The 18,192-nt window shown below is 35.2% G+C and overlaps 6 protein-coding genes across 6 annotated transcripts; 5 read left to right on the top strand and 1 right to left on the bottom strand.

The window, feature by feature from the left end:
• Positions 1-3,349: 3,349 nt before the first annotated feature.
• PHYBLDRAFT_23008 (hypothetical protein) lies at positions 3,350-7,533 on the top strand (the record flags this gene model as incomplete). The annotated part of the gene is made up of 11 exons (XM_018439792.1): positions 3,350-3,478; positions 3,673-4,056; positions 4,263-4,302; positions 4,456-4,551; positions 4,661-4,819; positions 4,927-5,546; positions 5,677-5,855; positions 5,967-6,586; positions 6,657-6,863; positions 6,953-7,239; positions 7,426-7,533. Coding segments are annotated over 11 exons (2,829 nt in total), but the record flags the coding sequence as incomplete, so codon positions are not given.
• A 1,245-nt stretch (positions 7,534-8,778) lies between these two features.
• PHYBLDRAFT_165631 (hypothetical protein) lies at positions 8,779-10,147 on the top strand (the record flags this gene model as incomplete). The annotated part of the gene is made up of 3 exons (XM_018435267.1): positions 8,779-8,850; positions 8,906-9,460; positions 9,566-10,147. 3 exons carry the CDS (start codon positions 8,779-8,781, stop codon positions 10,145-10,147), a joined length of 1,209 nt encoding a protein of 402 aa, XP_018295180.1.
• A 708-nt stretch (positions 10,148-10,855) lies between these two features.
• Positions 10,856-11,546, top strand: PHYBLDRAFT_165632 (hypothetical protein; the record flags this gene model as incomplete). Its single annotated transcript, XM_018435268.1, has 2 exons — positions 10,856-10,927; positions 10,986-11,546. 2 exons carry the CDS (start codon positions 10,856-10,858, stop codon positions 11,544-11,546), a joined length of 633 nt encoding a protein of 210 aa, XP_018295181.1.
• Positions 11,547-13,210: 1,664 nt separating this feature from the next.
• PHYBLDRAFT_165633 (hypothetical protein) lies at positions 13,211-14,351 on the bottom strand (the record flags this gene model as incomplete). Its single annotated transcript, XM_018435269.1, has 2 exons — positions 13,211-13,560; positions 14,183-14,351. The coding sequence occupies 2 exons, from the start codon at positions 14,349-14,351 to the stop codon at positions 13,211-13,213; spliced, it is 519 nt and encodes a 172-aa protein (XP_018295182.1).
• An 828-nt stretch (positions 14,352-15,179) lies between these two features.
• On the top strand, positions 15,180-15,557 carry PHYBLDRAFT_109620 (hypothetical protein; the record flags this gene model as incomplete). Its single annotated transcript, XM_018428122.1, has 1 exon — positions 15,180-15,557. The coding sequence occupies one exon, from the start codon at positions 15,180-15,182 to the stop codon at positions 15,555-15,557; it is 378 nt and encodes a 125-aa protein (XP_018295183.1).
• Positions 15,558-15,701: 144 nt separating this feature from the next.
• PHYBLDRAFT_109625 (hypothetical protein) lies at positions 15,702-18,035 on the top strand (the record flags this gene model as incomplete). The annotated part of the gene is made up of 2 exons (XM_018428123.1): positions 15,702-16,353; positions 16,393-18,035. 2 exons carry the CDS (start codon positions 15,702-15,704, stop codon positions 18,033-18,035), a joined length of 2,295 nt encoding a protein of 764 aa, XP_018295184.1.
• Positions 18,036-18,192: the final 157 nt, after the last annotated feature.

Raw genomic sequence — 18,192 nt, forward strand, 5'->3', positions numbered from 1 at the left:
CACAGCCAATAGAATTATTAGGTATTATTTCTTTTTTAAAAATAAAAAAATAAAATAATAATAAGCATCTTGTGCTACAAACATGCCATATATTATTTTTGCTCTTTCTCTTTAGTTTTGATTTTTGATTTCCTTATAGCTTTTTTTTTTATGTACACACACACACACACACATATATATATATATATATATTGTATATGTATTCAAGAAATTAAACTGGGCTTCTTGTGATGTACTTGGCTTGGTCCCCAAAAGAGAATAACTAACAAGGATTTTCCGTGCTCATTTGAATTTAACTTTTAAATACATAGTCGGTTGTCGATTTTGTAGGAGTTTTTATCCATCTATTTATTAACAAACTCAATTGAACAGTCATATAACGTTATGTTATGTTGTGTATTTCGAGGGAACTTCTTGATCGAGAATCAGTAGAGGAGATAGAATATAATGTGGTATGAATAAAATAGAGGGATATCCCCAATTGAAGAAATCAAGAAGAAATGAAAGAATGAATACTATATGTATCAAATCTATACACACATACATGTACTTGTACATGTATATATGTTAGAATTGTTGTATTGAAAACAAACATGTAAGAGCAACTTTGCAGAATCAAGTTTGGACCCTTACTTTAATTATTTGTGCATGTTATTTCTTCTTTCTATCAAATAACCCAAAGCATATTTATAAGAATAAGCTATTATTTTATTTTAGCCCACTTTTGGAAGATTTCTAATTCTCCTTTTCTTTATTATAAGATTTGTATTGCTCATTATCGATACTTATACTCCTTCTTTTCTTCTATATATATATATTAATGGGATCCAATATTCAAATATTCAACTTTGAATTCTACCAGATCGCACTGTATTATACAGCATTTTTTTTTATGTAGAAAATTACAGAGGGATTTATGCTAAATTTTGTAACAGCTGTAATGTATTAGTTTCAAGGTACAGATATACATACATACATAGTAGGTATATATATATATTAAGAAATGGAATATTCTCGGACCTTTACCTCTTACAGCCCTTGACACGTTTGATAGGCATGTTGTATTCTTATTTGTGATTCCCAAACCAAAAAGACAAAAAAAAACGCAAAGCGCAAAATGCAAAACGCAAAACGCAAAAACAAAAACTCGTTTAAGCTGTATCGACCACAGACCCCACAACCACGTGCAAACAAAATGCAGTGCAAGATACTTGTTGAATTGCCACGTTGCGGATGTGAAATATGCTACTTTTGTGACATGAGCATTCGCTTCTCCCAAGCCTATAAATACAACAGTGACACGATTTATTAAAATAAAATAAAATGATTATTATCATTATCATTATTATCTATGCAAGAACCTTGCACAGTCATTTATTTTGATAGTTCAATCAAGCAATCAAGCAATCAATCGATCGAACAGTCAGTCAATTGGCTAATATCTATTATCAATGGCTTTAGTATAGTAGTAAGAATAATATATATATGTATATGTACATGTATATAGAATATACTTGATACTTGGCGCGCTTCACAATACATATATATATATATATGGTTTGGGCTATAGAATCTAATCTACATTACACTGCATGGAAGGTGTTGTATCCAAAAATAACAATAATCTCATATACAAGATCGACATATACTTATATAAATATATTTGTCATTCAACAATATATAATAGAAGATGTGGTTGCCTAGCAATATTCCATTGAATCTAAATGGTACCATTGTTCTTGATTTCCTTAAACAGTGAGTCCCTACAAACCAGTGTATTTTATGAACAAAAACATATACACACACACACTCTCTCTCTCTCTTCTTACTGTATAGTTTTCTTTAATAATATTGACCAATTGATCTACAAAAGTCACAATAATATTTCAGCTCAATACTTTGCAAAACAAAAACCTTAATCTATGTCTTATTCCCCTTCTCAAGTGCCAATTAAATTTTCTGGAATTACAGTCAATAATATATATATGTACATTGGGTTGCAGTCAACGAGTCAATTTGGAATTTATATATTACTTGAGTTTATCTTGACTTGTCTCTCCTACCCTTCCTCTCTGAATTCAATTCAATTTCCACACATACACACATATAAATTGTAATAAAAATTCAAAACTAAATTTATTCACACCATTTCTTGATTTTCTGCCCTCTTTAAATTTACTCACTAGAATGCGATTATAATGATGGTAATTCTTCAAGGCGTTTAATTACTTACTTATAGAAATACATAAATGTAGTATGTACACTATGAGAATATGGTGTATGTGCAAAATTCTCGAGGCTATAGAGAGAGTTACTTCTACACAGTCAAATCACATGTTGTGCGGTGTCTGATTAACAGCAACAATATATATATATATATTTTCATATATAAAATAAAATATATAAAAAAACAGACCCTCCTATTTTCTAATGACATGAGTTTCCAATCCTTTTATAGCTGAACTTTTTGCTCTCCTTTACTTTTCATATATTTTTATTATATATATATATATTTCTTTGCCTGTTAATTTCTTCCATTACTAAATTTTTCTTTAGGTTTTTTAGCTTTCTGCTTTTTAGCTTTTTTTTCCCTCTCTTCTTTCTAATTATTAATTAATTCTTTCTTTCTTTCTTTCTTTCCTTCGTTCTTTCTTTCTTTCTTTCTTTTCTCCCTCTCCCTCCCTCTCTATATCTCTTCAAGCCTTTTTTTGCTTGTCTACCAATTCACCCTATTCTTCTTCTTCTTATTCTTCTTTAAACACATAAAAGAAGAAGAAAAACAAAACACACAAAAAGAAGGGGGAAAGAAAAAAAAAAGTCTTTGTCAAATTTACAAAGCAAAAAATAAAAAAGGAAAGACGAAGACAATATAATATTCATTAGACATTAAATAGTCAACCAAAGAGAACACGCATACACGCAACACACGCAGAGATATATATATATATATACATATATACATATATACATAATCAAATTGAAAGTACGAAAGAGAATCAAGAAGAAGGAAAATAAAAGAATCGCATCCACAGCTTCATCAACATCATCCTCTTCATCATCAACAGCAACAACAACCTAAAATCCAAGAAAAGAAGGAAGAAGAAGAAACGAAGAAACGAAGAAACGAAACATAACAAATTCCTCGCTCTACTGTTTAAATTATATATATATATATATATAAGTACATACATACATACATACATACATACATACACATATACATATACACACATATTAGATATATAGATATATACACAAATATATATCTATATCTCTGTGTTTTTATTTCCTTCGTCCAAAGCCTGCCACACACGCACACGCACACACACACACACACACACCTCGTATAATGGAACAAAACTTTGACAGTCTTTCCAGACCAGCAGCACCAACTTGTGCTCGATGCCATGATCAACTAGGAAGTCAACTTGTAAAAGCTCTTGATGAAGACTTTCATCCCGAATGCTTTACTTGCCTGGTAAGCTACCTTGGCATCTCTTCTTCTCTTCCTCATAAAAAAGCAAAGAAAATAATAATACAAAGAGGAAGAGGAAGGAGGGGAAGAGGGGGGGGGGGGGGGGGAGTAGAGGTGGAGAAAGAAAGAAAGAAAGAAAAAGGGGGAGGAGGAGGAGGGGAGGGACCGTGTGCAAAGAAGCTCATCCCAACCATCAGGATTGTAATGCACCCGTAGCATCCAAATTCTTTCCTTTTACAGCAGAAAATGGCCAAACTCTACCCCTGTGCGAACGCGATTACTTTGGAAGACTCGGACTTGTCTGCGACAAATGCCACGAACCTCTGAGAGCCGCTTACACAATCGCAATGGATAAAAAATACCACACCGACCATTTCACATGCAGTGCATGTGAGGTTGCTTTTGGTCCTGAGGATTCATATTATGAGCACAATGGTCAAGTATTTTGCCACTTTCACTATTCAATCCAATTCGCAGTCATGTGCGCTGGTTGCGAGATGGCAATCTTGAAACAATATGTAGAGATTGACCGAAAAGATGATGTCGAACACTGGCATCCCGAATGCTACATGATTCACAAGGTAAAAAAAAACACTATGCTGTGCTACTATATGTTATGTTATGCTACACATTAGCTACTCTACTACCACTGCTCCAATTTCCCTCAATTATATATATAAAAGAGAGAAATAGTATATATATGAAAGAGGCTGTTTTCGGGAGTATCTCCGCCATTCATTATCCAATTCCTGTTTGACACAAACCCACGTTTTTTTCATATATATAGTACTGGAACGTCCGCATCGCACAACCATCGATTGAAGATGGTGATATTATTACACAAAAAGGTAATTGATTAATGAATATAAAAAAATGATAGCAAAATAAAATAAGATAGAATGTCATATTATTATCATTAAGAGGGTTACTATATATTGGTTGGTTACACAAGTATTATTGAATACTAAATAAATAAATAGATCGTCCTCCACAAAATCCAGGACAATTACTTGAAAGACAACACGACACAGAAGAAAAGGTGTTTCGGATATGGCAAGTTTTGTCAGCATTTGAAGGTAAGAAAGAGCAAAAGAACAAAAGAGCAGAAAAAAATTCGGATGTATTAGGCTTGCTGTGATTTTAATATAGATAAATTATCTCTTGCTTATCCTACAACTATTATAGAATCTTCGGCTGTTTGTATCTCGGAAATGTTATTACATGTATCAAATGGAAGTTACATCAAAGGCATATGTATATCCGAAAGATTCCTAGTCCATGTAGAAGCTTTGTTTGCTGGTATTGACGAACTCTGCAAGATTTACACTGATTACAACCAACCCGGTAAGTACAGACGCTATTGTTATTTAATTAGTTAAATTGTAGTGTGTCCAGTTATAGAAACATAATCTTTATCAATAATCTTTATTAATGTATAAACATTTGTATAGAATTCAAATATACTCGGGAAGCCAAGATGCTCTGTAAAAAGATTATCAATTTCTTTTCATTAATGTGGAAAACCCAAGAAGCCGAGATGAGAAAATTAGGAATCTCTCAGGAACTACTCTCTCTTATCACCGGTCTGGCACACTACCTCAAGATCCTCATCCGCGTGGCACTAACGGCTGCCCTGAGACTGGACATAACTATCGGAAAACCTGTGGCAGTATCTCGCCTGCTGGCAAAACTGATGGAAGTGGCCGGCAGAGAGCGGCACAGCCGAGACAGTCAGAGACTGATAAGGTCCAAAGAGGCCACAGACTGCTGCCATGTGTGTAAATTGCCAATTGAGGACCAGTGCATCAAGTACGGACAGTTCCGATGGCACATCAAATGCTTTGGCTGCCGACAGTGTAAGCGTCCGCTCTCAGACCAGCTAGAATCAACTTTTTTTAGCGCCGCATCACAATCGGTGTTGTGCTCCCAATGCTCAGGTTCAAAGGAAGGTGGATTTCTATTTGAATACGTCACAAAACTTGTACAATATGCGTTCCTTCTTCGAGTAGCACTCAGTCGACTATGCAGTCTTTTGCAAATCACAGGTAAAGGAATAAAGAAAAACAAAAGTGTGTGTGTGTGTGTGATAGATGGCTAAAGGATAGACTCTCTTGTCATGCGTGTACGTGTATGATATATATATATATATGATAGATCAGCAATTGTCGGCCGTTGACTATTCCAGTAAAACAAAAATCCAGGCACCAAAAGATGCACTCGGAAAAGATGTAGTTACCCATACTGTTGAAAAACAACAGGTTATCAACCAATATGTCGATGAAAAGATGCTGCACTATCCAACCCATATTGCCGACACAAACATGATGTCTGCAACAAAGCTCGAGAGAAAGATGTCTCGGTCATTCAAGACTGCCAAGCGGTCAACGATGGTAGGAAATGCAAATGCGAATGCAAACACAAGCAAACCCATCCAAGAGGAAGCGGGTGATTCAGAAATACCATTCAGAACTGCACCAACCCGGCTTGACAGTCTGGTCCGTCGACTGGACCAGCAAAAGAACCTGCCGCCTCTGCCACTTGGTCAATGTTCACCCAATTCACCACGCAGCGGATCCCAGGGTAGTCTGGGGCTCTCGGGTTTACCGCAACTCGCAACCCAAAACATGGCCAACTCGTTGCCAAGTATAAATGAACCCTCCGGACTCCCCACCTCGCCAACCTCATTTTTACCTGGTAATGGCAACGTTAATGGTAATGGCCCTCCGACACCGATTTTGAAAGGAACCTATCACACAACCCCTGAAGGAAAACCACGGAAATATCTTTCGGAGCTTTCCGCCTTACAGTACATGATCATCCGTCACGTTGCCGTGGTTCACATTGAGCCTTATGTGCGCGAATATTTCACTCTGGGCGAGCTGCTGAACATGATCGAGCTCAAGAAGGCGTCTATTTGGGGTAAATTCTTTACGTCTATTCGAGCAGGAGGAGCCAGAAAGCCAAACAAAGGAAAGGAAGAAGGCACATTTGGCGTGTCTCTGGATGTATTGACCGAGAGAACCGGAGTGGAGTCCAATCTTGGTGTTGGTCCCTCACCAATTAAGATTGCTGGGTTTATTGATGATTCTATTACGGCCATGCGACAGAAAGGTATATAAATATAATATAAGCTTACAAATACAGTACAATTTTATTAACTCTAATGTTATTATAATTATAGATATGTCAGTAGAAGGCGTGTTCCGAAAGAACGGCAATATTCGAAGACTAAAGGAGTTGACAGAACAACTAGACAAACACCCCCACGATGTTGACCTTACTTCAGAGAATGCGATCCAGATTGCTGCTCTTTTGAAGAAGTTTTTGAGAGAATTGCCCGACCCGCTATTAACGTTCAAGCTTCATGGTTTATTTACTTGTGCTCAAAGTAAGTATTCACCTTTATTTTTTTGTAATTTATTTCATTAATAAATTAATCACTTAATCAAATCAATTGATTAAATTTGATTATTGTAGGAATTGAAAACCCCGTCGCAAGAAAGCATGTACTTCATTTGGCTTGTTGTATGCTTCCACGATGCAATCGAGACACATTTGAAATCCTTTGTCTGTTCTTGAAATGGACAGCTTCCTTCTCCAATTTATCGAACGATGCGGGTAGTCGAATGGACATTGGAAATCTTGCACGTGTCATTGCACCCAATATCTTGACAACCGATTCAAAGGACCCTACAAAAGACGACTCGTTTTCCGCAATCCGGGCTGTTGAGATTCTTTTAGAAACCCACGAGGACTTTTGTTTGGTAAGACCCGATTTTCAATTTCATGATTATGATTATGATTATATATGATTATTATTTTATATATCATGATTGATTTACTGTGCCTGTGTGTGTGCGTACTTTTATTCGTATTGGCATTGGTATTACTTTCTTTATATCTAATACGTGGAATGCCTTTTTTTTTTGTGGAATTTGATGATAATTTAGGTACCTGAAGAGCTTGAGCCATTCTTGGAAGACCCAACTCTTGCTGATGGTAAAGCAATCGAAATATCTTCAAAAGATTTTTTGAAAAAGGTAGAGAATATGATGAGATACAAGAAGCCTTCGCCCAATGCATCGAATGCACCCAGTATTGCTTCTCCATCTCCATCTCTGTCTGCAGATTTACAATTATTTGATGGACCACCCGACATTTATCAATCATCTTCAACCCCAACTTACTCTCACCAACAACAGCAGCAACAACAGCAACAACAATCTCATATGCATCGATACCCTCTGTCAGACCCATATACCTCGCCATCACATCAGTACTCGCATCAGCAATCTCTTCCTCCTCCAAGTCTACACCAGCACCCTCACTCACACCCCCATCTTAACTCCCATTCTCATCCTCATCCTCATGTCAAAACCCATGAGATGTCGAATCAACCGGCCCTGAATCCAACTCCAAATTATCACCGGTCGTCTAGTATGGCAGGAAAGACATTGGTCGAAACATCACCGACATCCCTTACTCCAAACATGAACAGATATCACCGGTCTTCAAGTATCACAAAGAATATCTTGGATGAGACTTCTTCACCATCTCCTTACTTGCATTCCAGTTTGAGTTCTTCTCAACATGTACAATCTCACCATGAGCTTTCGTCATAGTTTTGATTTCTTTTCCATTGTCTTTCTTTCTCTTTCTTTAGATGCTCTATTATTATTATTATTATTATTATTTTTATTATTATTATTATTTCTATTATCATTACTATTATTTATTCTTATTGTTATTGTTATCATTGATTTCTTTCTGTATTTTTCATTCTTTTTTTCTCTCTAAAAGAAGACAATCCTTAAAGAAACCTATTATTTATATTCTGCAATCCTTTCTTTGTATAAAAACAAAACAAAACAGAACCAAATAAGCTTTTTATGGATCATCATTGGATTTGAAGAAGAAAACTATGTCTTCCAAAAACCAATATAAAGAGTGCTATTGAAGTTTATTTGTCAAATATTTAATCAGCGTATTCAAGACACTCAAGGCGCACACAAAACAAGTTTATAATCACTTTACATCTCCAGACAGGTTTTCTCTTCTTTTCTTCGTTATATTGTTGTCTTTTGCAAGTGTAAAACATGTTATCAGATACACAATTTGGTAAAGATGTCATAGGACTTTTATAGCTATACACGCACATTAGAAGGAACGTATGTTTGAATATTTAGATAAACTTGCGTCAGTGACAACAATTGATTTTTACATAAATATGTAGTTAAAATAACTGGATAATTCATCTTTCTAAAGAAAAAACTTCCTCTTTATTTATCGAATTTATTAAAGCCATGCAAAACACACCTGGAGCCGATCATCCAGAAGAACCTGATCTTCCAGAAGTTACAGAAGAAGATATTAAGGTATATAGGATATTCAACTAAAACATAATAATTTCACTAACCTTAAAATATTAAGACCTTTGGGTGTTGGGAGACATCAAATTTAAAAAATGGGGTTTTATTTTGCTTGTGCGAGGAAACATACAAGAATAATCTTGGATATCCTTTGGCCAATGCTTTGGCAAATGCAGTTCAAGAAAAATTCCCTGATGATGCTCTTGGAGCATTAGTTCGACATAAAATTTGGCGAGGAGATCGAGACGAAAAAAGATACATCATTGAGTTTGCTTTTGATAGTGATATACCAAGAAGTATTCTGAAAAATGAAGGGATTCAAGCGAAAAACAAGATAAGGTTTCCTCTATTTACGCATCCATTCGTGCATAGATTTCGCCGATTCAGAATCACTCAACTACCAATCATCAGGAAAGATACTTTGAAGACTCACATAAAAAGATTCATGGGACCATTCGGGAATGTTATCTTTGTAAAATTTGAAGATGGACCTATCGGTGAATTATTTGGAGGCAACGCATGGATCATGTTATACATCCACACACTTGACAAGAAAGAACCAAACATTATACCTAACTATATAGTCTACTCGGATGATGAAGGAAAAGAAGTATATGTAAACATCACTGAACTATTTGCTTAGATATTCAATTATAATATATATATATATATATATAAATATGTATTATGCATTCAAAAAATATACGGCCATTTTGACTAGCTTCAAATTATCAAGAACTTCGGATGCCGGGTATCGAAAACCCAAAAGAACGGTGTTGTATTCTGCACATGTAATTCCTGGCCAAAGAAAAGGCAAATTGCGAAAGAAATCAAATCCAAATTTCCCGAGAATATTCTTGGAGTATTGGAGCAAAACATGAACCTTAATAGCCCGTCAGCCAACCAAAACTCTTGTCTTGAATTTGCCTTTAATTCTGATATGCCTAGAGCTCATCTAAGAAGAACTGGGATAAAGGTTAAATTTTCCACTATTTTCCCTCTGTTTACACGTCCGCATATACACATATTTCATGAAGTTCAAATAACTGGATTACCTCTTATCGAAAGAGATACCTTGAAAAGACACATAACACAGTTTATGAAAGAATACGGAAAAGTTTCTCATATAAGATATTACGATGAATATAAAAGTGATCTATTCGAAGGCAGAGCATTAATTATAGTGTATATCAATGAAACTGATGGGAAGAAACTCGATGATTTACTTGAAGAAATAATCTACTCAGATGATGAAGGAAAAAATATTTCAGTAGAAGTAAAGAAAACACTTTATAAAATATGATTTATACAAGATATAAATAAAGTACATCCGCAAATACCTATTTAGCATTTTTCTTATAGTTTATTTCTATATGATTACTAAAACAAAACCAATTATAAGATGTATTCGTAGAACTGTGCGAGTTTTTAGGTCGAATATACAGAGCTCGAAATAATATAAGCACTATCAAACCATTGTAAATCTTTCGTTATATTTTGTATACACACATATATAAAGCTACCTTTTTCTTTACATTAAAGACGTGTTTAAAAGTGTGAGTTATATCTTTATTTATTAGTTAAAGAATTGGTAGGAAAAGTTCGGGTCAGCTTTGATTTGGAACCTTTTTGTTTTATGGATTTCTATAGATATGTGTTTGTACGAAAATAAAAGGATCTCAAGACAGAACTAAAGTCAATGTGATATAAGATATATAGATATTTAAGAAGCCCAAGTCTTTGCACAAGAGTTTAATAATATATTTTTTCAAATGATAGATGCTTGTTTGTATAGCGTTTATTGTATGATGTATTTATCGCTGTATCATTAGTTTACCTTGACAAAACAATATCATGTACTTTGGCAAAGTTATCAAACTATTTTTCGATTGATAATTTACGATAAAGTCATTTGTGTATGATTAGTTAGATATATATATAGTTTGAACAAACCAAGTGTTCTTATTTGAAAACACTTCTTTCACCTATATTTTAAAGATAGAAAAAAAATATGCATAGCTCACCTGGAATAGACAATCAGGATGAAACTGGTTTTCCTAAAATATACGAGAGAGATATCGATGTACATATAATCCATTCAAAGAATATACACTCATTTTAACTAATCTTAAAATCTTCAGAAATTCAAGTGCTGGGAGCTAACCACTCAAAAATACAGTGTTATATTCTGTTCGTGCTATTATATATATGACTCAAAAGAATTGTCGGCAGCAATTAAAGCCAAATTCCCAGACAATATTCTCGGAGCATTAAGTCGAATAAAATACACACGGGCACGCTTTAACTCCCAAGAATATGCTATCGAGTTTGCTTTCGATTGTGAGACACCTGTGATTTCTCTAAGAGAAAACGGAATTGACATTGGCGATTCGACAGTGTTTCCTATATTTACGCATCAGTATCCACAAAAATTTCACAAATTTTATCTCACTGGATTACCTCTGATCAGAAAAGAAATTTTAAAGGAGTACATACAAGAAATTATGAGCAAATACGGGAAGATTGTTTTCATATTATTTTATAATGCGAGTGGGACTGAACTATTTGGAGGCACAGCGGATGTTATATTGTATGGTGATAGCATTTACTGGACAAAACGCAAGGCTAAATATGAAAATGAAGTTTACTCAGACGATGAAGGGAAGAAATATATTATAAGAATCCATAAAAGATATAATTAAATATTCATTTATATGTATGTATCTATGCATTTACTTGGAAAAATACAAATAAAATTCAAATACAGAGTCAAATTATACAGTATCCCACTTGTTTCGAATGAAAAGGTCTATAGATACTATATAAAGCAGTAATAAAACACATATATATATCACATTTATTTTCCTTTTAATTTTAAAAATCTTTGATGGTTTTCTAGAGGTGTATATGTGTGTGAAATAAAAAACATCAATCTAGAGTAGAAAAATTAAATGAACCAGCCTTTGAAAAATATATATATATATATATATATATGAAAAATTGCCAAATTTCTTGCATATATACCTTTCTCTCTGCTGGACTGGGCTGTGAGCCAAAATAACTTTTATACCGAACAAAGTTATAAACCAAGCACTTAATAAGGTCACTGAACCGGGCAAGTAAAGTACGTTATGAATCAGATTCAATTATTTGTTGAATGTAATTTACACCTCAGTTCATTAGCATGCTCAATAAATTTGAGAAAAGGTGTGGTGGGCATTTATGCTCCTAACACCATAGGAGATGCTCGCAGCCCAAAAAAAAAGAAATGCAATGTCGATCTGTCTTTTGCTTTTTCTTGGAAATGCTTTCAGGGTCCTTTTAATAACGTTTAGCTCACATCTGGGGTGCATGAACATAAATTTCTAACCAACTCACGGCTGAAAAAGGATTCACATATAATTTTCTTAAAAAAAAAAAAAGGTAAAAAAAAATCTTACTTTCTCATCATTAGAGTAAAATATATAGCGTCGCTTATTGCATAACTCCTTGTTAACAGCTTTGCTATCCCTCTGGTATGCTGTTCAATTCATTACAGGATCAGCTCTTACTGCATATTTGTTCTGTAAAAATTAAATACGTAAACTTATTGTTTCGACATCAAACAGCTCTTCGTCAACGGCAATATTCATAGACACAATTCCATATTCATCATCAACATGTCCTTGGCCATATTCGTAAAGAAATCGGATACTGATTTTGAATATCTTTAAAACAAGTTAGGATCAGGAAAAGGAAAAGAAAAGAGGGTAAGAGACTTATTAGTTCTCTTTATAAAGAAAATAAAAATGCCAAAGAATAATTGACATGTGAATGGAATCTCATTTTCGGGCGATACCATATTTTGAAACGGTAGCTTTACTTTTCAAAATGGCTGTCTATTAATTAAACCTAGCAGCATATTCTCCTTTTGCTATGCTTCTTATATACAGTATCAATGGTCCATATACTCAATACTCAAAAACTTGGTTATTTATCTGATCAATTTGTGTTATGTATTCGGCGGATCTGGCCGTCATTTTTTCACCCTTTCTTATTGTTTTGTGTCAATCTCATATTGCTGACTTTAAGTATGCTAAATAAATATAATCTTTTCACCTGAACCTCCCGACATACTGAATATGGAGAGCAAGTCACAAGAAGTAAAAATGCATTTTATTGTTCCGCATAATTATAAATGACTCAAACTTGAAGAAATAGGATCAACTTATTTATATAGATATTTTTAAATATGGAGATTTCTAGATTTCTTTGGATTGCTTTGACATGTCCTTGAAAGCACAAACCTCAAAACAACTCTTAAAAGACATATACAAAATGGTCTAATCTTGTGGGAAATGTTAAATAGCATTTGTTAACGTTTTTATTATGCCTGAGCATCTATACAACCACCGTTGAATGGGGTATTGCGCTTCAGGTAATCCAACTCTTGCCTTCCGGCCCACCAGCCAGTATCGCACAAAACAATGTTTTTTTCACGAATAAATATTCCAGGAATTATAATCTGGATATGGAAGTGTAAAATTATTTGCAGGTCCCAACAAAAGAGGTTTGTCCTTAAGGAAGGCTGGATATTAGAGTATAGCGCATCAGAAAGGATCTTGTTATCAAGAAGAGGTAGCATAATATACAAGATCACACATCCTTTAAGTAGGTTCAATGCCTTTTTTTCTTCTTTAGCTACTTTTTGTGGTTTGTATTGGTTTCTTTTACAACCTGTTGTACACAATGATTAAAAAAAAAGGATTTTAGTAGGCGATTTTTGCAAGCTTTTTTTTTTAAAGGTTGGACTTTGATTAAGTTGTAGTTACCCTTCCCCTTTTTTATATATTTATATGTATGTTTTAATATTGATCTCTTGATTTTCTTTGCTATTAGACGCTCACCTAGTTGTGATTGATAGGTAAAAACTGGTTGACCTCCTAAATCTTTCTTTGACACTTATACTAATGTGTGATAGCCTACCACATACCTGTATCTGGCGTTGGTATTGCACTTCAATGTGTTACCCTTTTATGAAATAGATTTTCTGTCTATAAATGGAAATTAAAACCGGTCGACCACCGAAAAAAAAAACTTGTCGACCGCAGCTGGATGAACATCAATTTTTCTTTTAGAAAACAAAAGATCATATTTAAAGTCTTAACGGAAAGATCACACTGATATATAGGATTGTAGATCAAAGCGTTTTTATTGCAGCTGTGAAACTTCACTCTCTGTTGCATTATACTTTATATAGAAGTATTCCTTAAAATATTTGTACATTACACAATATCCACTTTGATTTAACCTTTACTTGTAATTCTGTGAACCCCAATTGGTTCTTATAACGACATACCATCACCCTTATTATTATTTGCATGTATCTCACGCTTGATTTTCAAAGTTATCGATACAGGATTCTTAAAATCAATATTATAGAAACATAATCGAACCCACCCAGATAACAATAATGTCCTAGTCAAAAGGGGTGTCTGCTTACCAATAAGCTTTGCATGACAGGACATAAATGAAAGGGATAGTAACTTTTATAGGCGCCTTTAATTTTAAATAGCAACAACAGTAGGTACTTGCCAACAATAAGGCGCCTGCTTAAAACTTTCAAAAGAAAAAACAAATGCTTTGGAAAGTATTGATGTAAAGTATTTTTTCTTCTTCTTTATAATAATTGGCTCTAAGTGTTTGTCTTACCTCTTCTGCGTTACATCTTGGGATATATCATTTGAGCTTTATAAATGTTAAATTATAGTAGTAATTGACGTATATATATACTTAAAAAAATATCAAATGTTAAGAGTAGCTCAAGTGTCATTTACTGCATAAATAATGTATATTTTTAACGTACAGCGCTGGTGTTACAGTATCTATAGACTTTCATAGAATTCAGAAGAATTATTTTATGTACAGAGTAAACTAATAGTAGCTAGTAATAGATAGTTATGTGTAAGATTATTTTCATATTATTACAGCGATAATCCAACCGAGGTGTTCATAGTAATATTTCAGGTCTATGCTTTTAAGATCAGATATAAAAAAAATAGTTATAAATGATTTGATTCAATTTACATAAATCCAAATAAGTAACTTCTTCTTCCCGCTTATCTTATTTCTTTTGTTATCTTTTGCCTGCTATAATGCCAAGCAAGCCGGATAATCACAATAATTGGCATACCAAGTCTATCGAAGATACTGTCGATCTTCTGGAGACATCCACATCAGATGGTTTAGCGTCAACCAAAGTGGATGAGCATATTAAGAAATATGGTCACAATGAGCTGACATCTAATGAAGGGCCACAGTGGATCAAAGTTCTCTTGAGGCAATTTGTGGATGTCATGAACTGGATTTTTCTTGCATTGGGAGCTGCATTTTACGTACTCAAAGACTATATCACTGGCTCCCTCTTGATCGTTCTTGCAATCACAAACCTCTATATGACATTTTCCCAAGAATACGCAGCTGAGCAGACTCTTGCTGCTCTCCGAAACCTTTCTTCTCCTCAGGCTAATGTAATTCGGGACGGAAGAGAGCAAGATGTGCCCAGCAGAGACATTGTTCCTGGTGACATATTGCTGATTAAAGAAGGCGATTCAGTTAGTGCAGATGCAAGATTGATTAGTATTTCAGATCTTGAGGTCGATGAAGCGCTTTTGACCGGTGAATCTATGCCCGTCCAAAAAGAGCTTATTGTTTTATCCAGCCCTGGTAAGTAACACACAAAAAATAAGGATGGATGACCAGGTCTTATTGTATATTTAATAATTAATTTACAAATAAAAACGAATATCAGTACTTATACATCTAACTATAACTTTACTTATATATAAACAGATGAACCCTTGGGCGATCGTATCAATATGGTTTACAGCTCCACAGTCGTGTCTAAAGGACGGGGTAGAGCTGTTGTCACCGCAACAGGAATGAACACAGAGATCGGAAGAGTTGCTGCAAAACTTAATGAATCTAAAGATGACGATAAAACTCAGCTCCAAAAAAGCATGAACAGAATGTACATTGCATTGCTTATTGTCTCTGTCCTATCCGTTATCATTGTCTTGGCTTCCGTTAAGTTCAAGGTTAACTATGACGTTGGAATGTATGCCATGACAGCCGCTCTTTCTGTCTTGCCAGCTGGCTTAACGACCGTTATGACCGTTACATTGGTTATGGGTGGAAAAGAAATGACAAGCCAGAAAGTTGTAGTACGAAAGCTAAAGGTCCTCGAGACGCTTGGATCAGTCACCAATATTTTTTCGGACAAAACCGGTACTCTCACTTTGGCCAAGATGGTTGTAATTCGCTTCTGGACTCTCAAGGAAGGATACTTTTATGTGACACCTAATGGACTTTCTCCTGAAGGCGAAGTTTATAGAACTTCTGGTATTCAAACGAGAGAAGACGAAGAAAAGACAAATCAAGGCGAACTGATCGACAAGACACAGATCTCCCCTGATATTACAAGTTTGATTCAATGCTCAGCACTCTGTAATATGTCGAGCATATATCGTCGTGAGGTTGATATGAGTGAGAAAATCTCTCCAAACCTAGATGAATTACCCGAAACTGAAGATGACTGGGTTTCAAATGGTGCCCCAACCGAGGTTGCTCTCCAAGTTTTTGCTCACAAATTCAACATGGGAAAGCCTATTCTTGAAGAAAGCGGCTGGGAATTGATATCTGAATACCATTTTGACTCTACTATTAAGCGCATGTCAACTCTCTATCACAGCAACCAAACAGATCAAAATGTGGTATTCACCAAAGGTGCTACCGAAAGAATATTACCTCTCTGTACTCATCTATCAGATTCAGAAAAGGATCAGATCCTACAGACGGTTGATATCTTGGCAGCAAAGGGTCTTCGGGTCATGACTTTGGCTTACCGCAAAATTTCTACAGGCAAATATGATCTGGGAGCTTATACAAGAGAAGATGCCGAGTCTGATCTTGATTTTCTTGGTTTGACTGGTATTTATGATCCTCCACGTCCCGAATCACGGCAAGCCGTCCTAGAAGCACATAAAGCTGGTATCAAGGTTCACATGCTCACTGGTGATCATGAAATTACTGCTACAGCAATTGCTAAAGAGATTAATATATTGAATGAGAATACAATGTCTGCCGAGACGATCCGCAGACTGGTCATGACAGGCACTCAATTTGATGCCATGACGAGTGAACAGATTGATGCTCTTGAAGAACTTCCATTGGTGGTAGCCCGCTGCTCGCCTGAGACCAAGGTTAAGATGATCGAGGCTTCAGAACGGCGACACAATGTTTCTGCTATGACAGGCGATGGTGTGAACGACTCTCCTTCGCTCCGAATTGCCGATGTTGGTATTGCTATGGGAAAGAACGGCAGTGATGTAGCAAAGCAAGCGTCTGATATTATCCTGACTGACGATAATTTTGCCACAATCATCCGCGCAATTTCTGAGGGAAGACGTATTTACCAGAATGTACAACGGTTCTTACTTTACTACTGGATTTCCTTGTCCTCAATTGCTGTTGTTGTCTTGGTGTGTTTGGCAGTCCGTGACCCGGAAGGCAAGAGTATTGCTCCTTTATCTACTATTGCTATGCTTTTTCTTTATGTTGCTATCACACCACCAGCCAGTGCTCTCAGTATTCAACCGGCCTCCAAAACAATCATGCTTGAGCCTCCAAGACCACCCAAAGAGAGTTTATTCAACCGAGAAATTATTCTGGATACTTTAGTTTATGGACAATCAGCTGCGATATGCTTTGTTATCTCCTTCTTTGTGCCTTTATACACCATCGGGAATGGAGTAGGTGGAGTAAACTGCGATTCAAACTATGTAGAAGGTGCCTGCGATTCGCTTTATCGTGGTCGTTCATCGCTGGTGGTGGCGGTCACCTTTATTCCTCTTGTTATTATGATTCATTGTCGAAGCTACCGTGAATATGAATGGAACCGGGATGGACTGAAAAAGACACTCAAGTCCAAGACTATCATGGGTACCCTGGTATTTGATATCATCTGTCTTCTTCTTTTTATCTACATTCCCGCAGCCGCAGTCAAGGGATTTAGAATGTTGGCAATAACATGGGAGTGGGGATTGGTCATCGGGCTAACTTTGTTTTATATTGTATTTGGTGAGGTCTATAAGATGCTCAAGCGACGATTCCTTAAACCAATGACGACAACTTTGGTAGAGATAAATGTATAAAATATATATCAAGTATATTTGAATAATTCACCTACACAATCAGCATTTTCTTTAAATTTTTATTATTACTATTATTGTTCTCTATGTTTATTACTCTTTATTTCAATTTTAATACGCTTAATATAATTGTTCAACTTGAAGTTTTTTTTAGCTACAT

The sequence above is a fragment of the Phycomyces blakesleeanus genome (assembly GCF_001638985.1).
Source record: "Phycomyces blakesleeanus NRRL 1555(-) unplaced genomic scaffold PHYBLscaffold_5, whole genome shotgun sequence".
Lineage (NCBI taxonomy): Eukaryota > Fungi > Mucoromycota > Mucoromycetes > Mucorales > Phycomycetaceae > Phycomyces > Phycomyces blakesleeanus.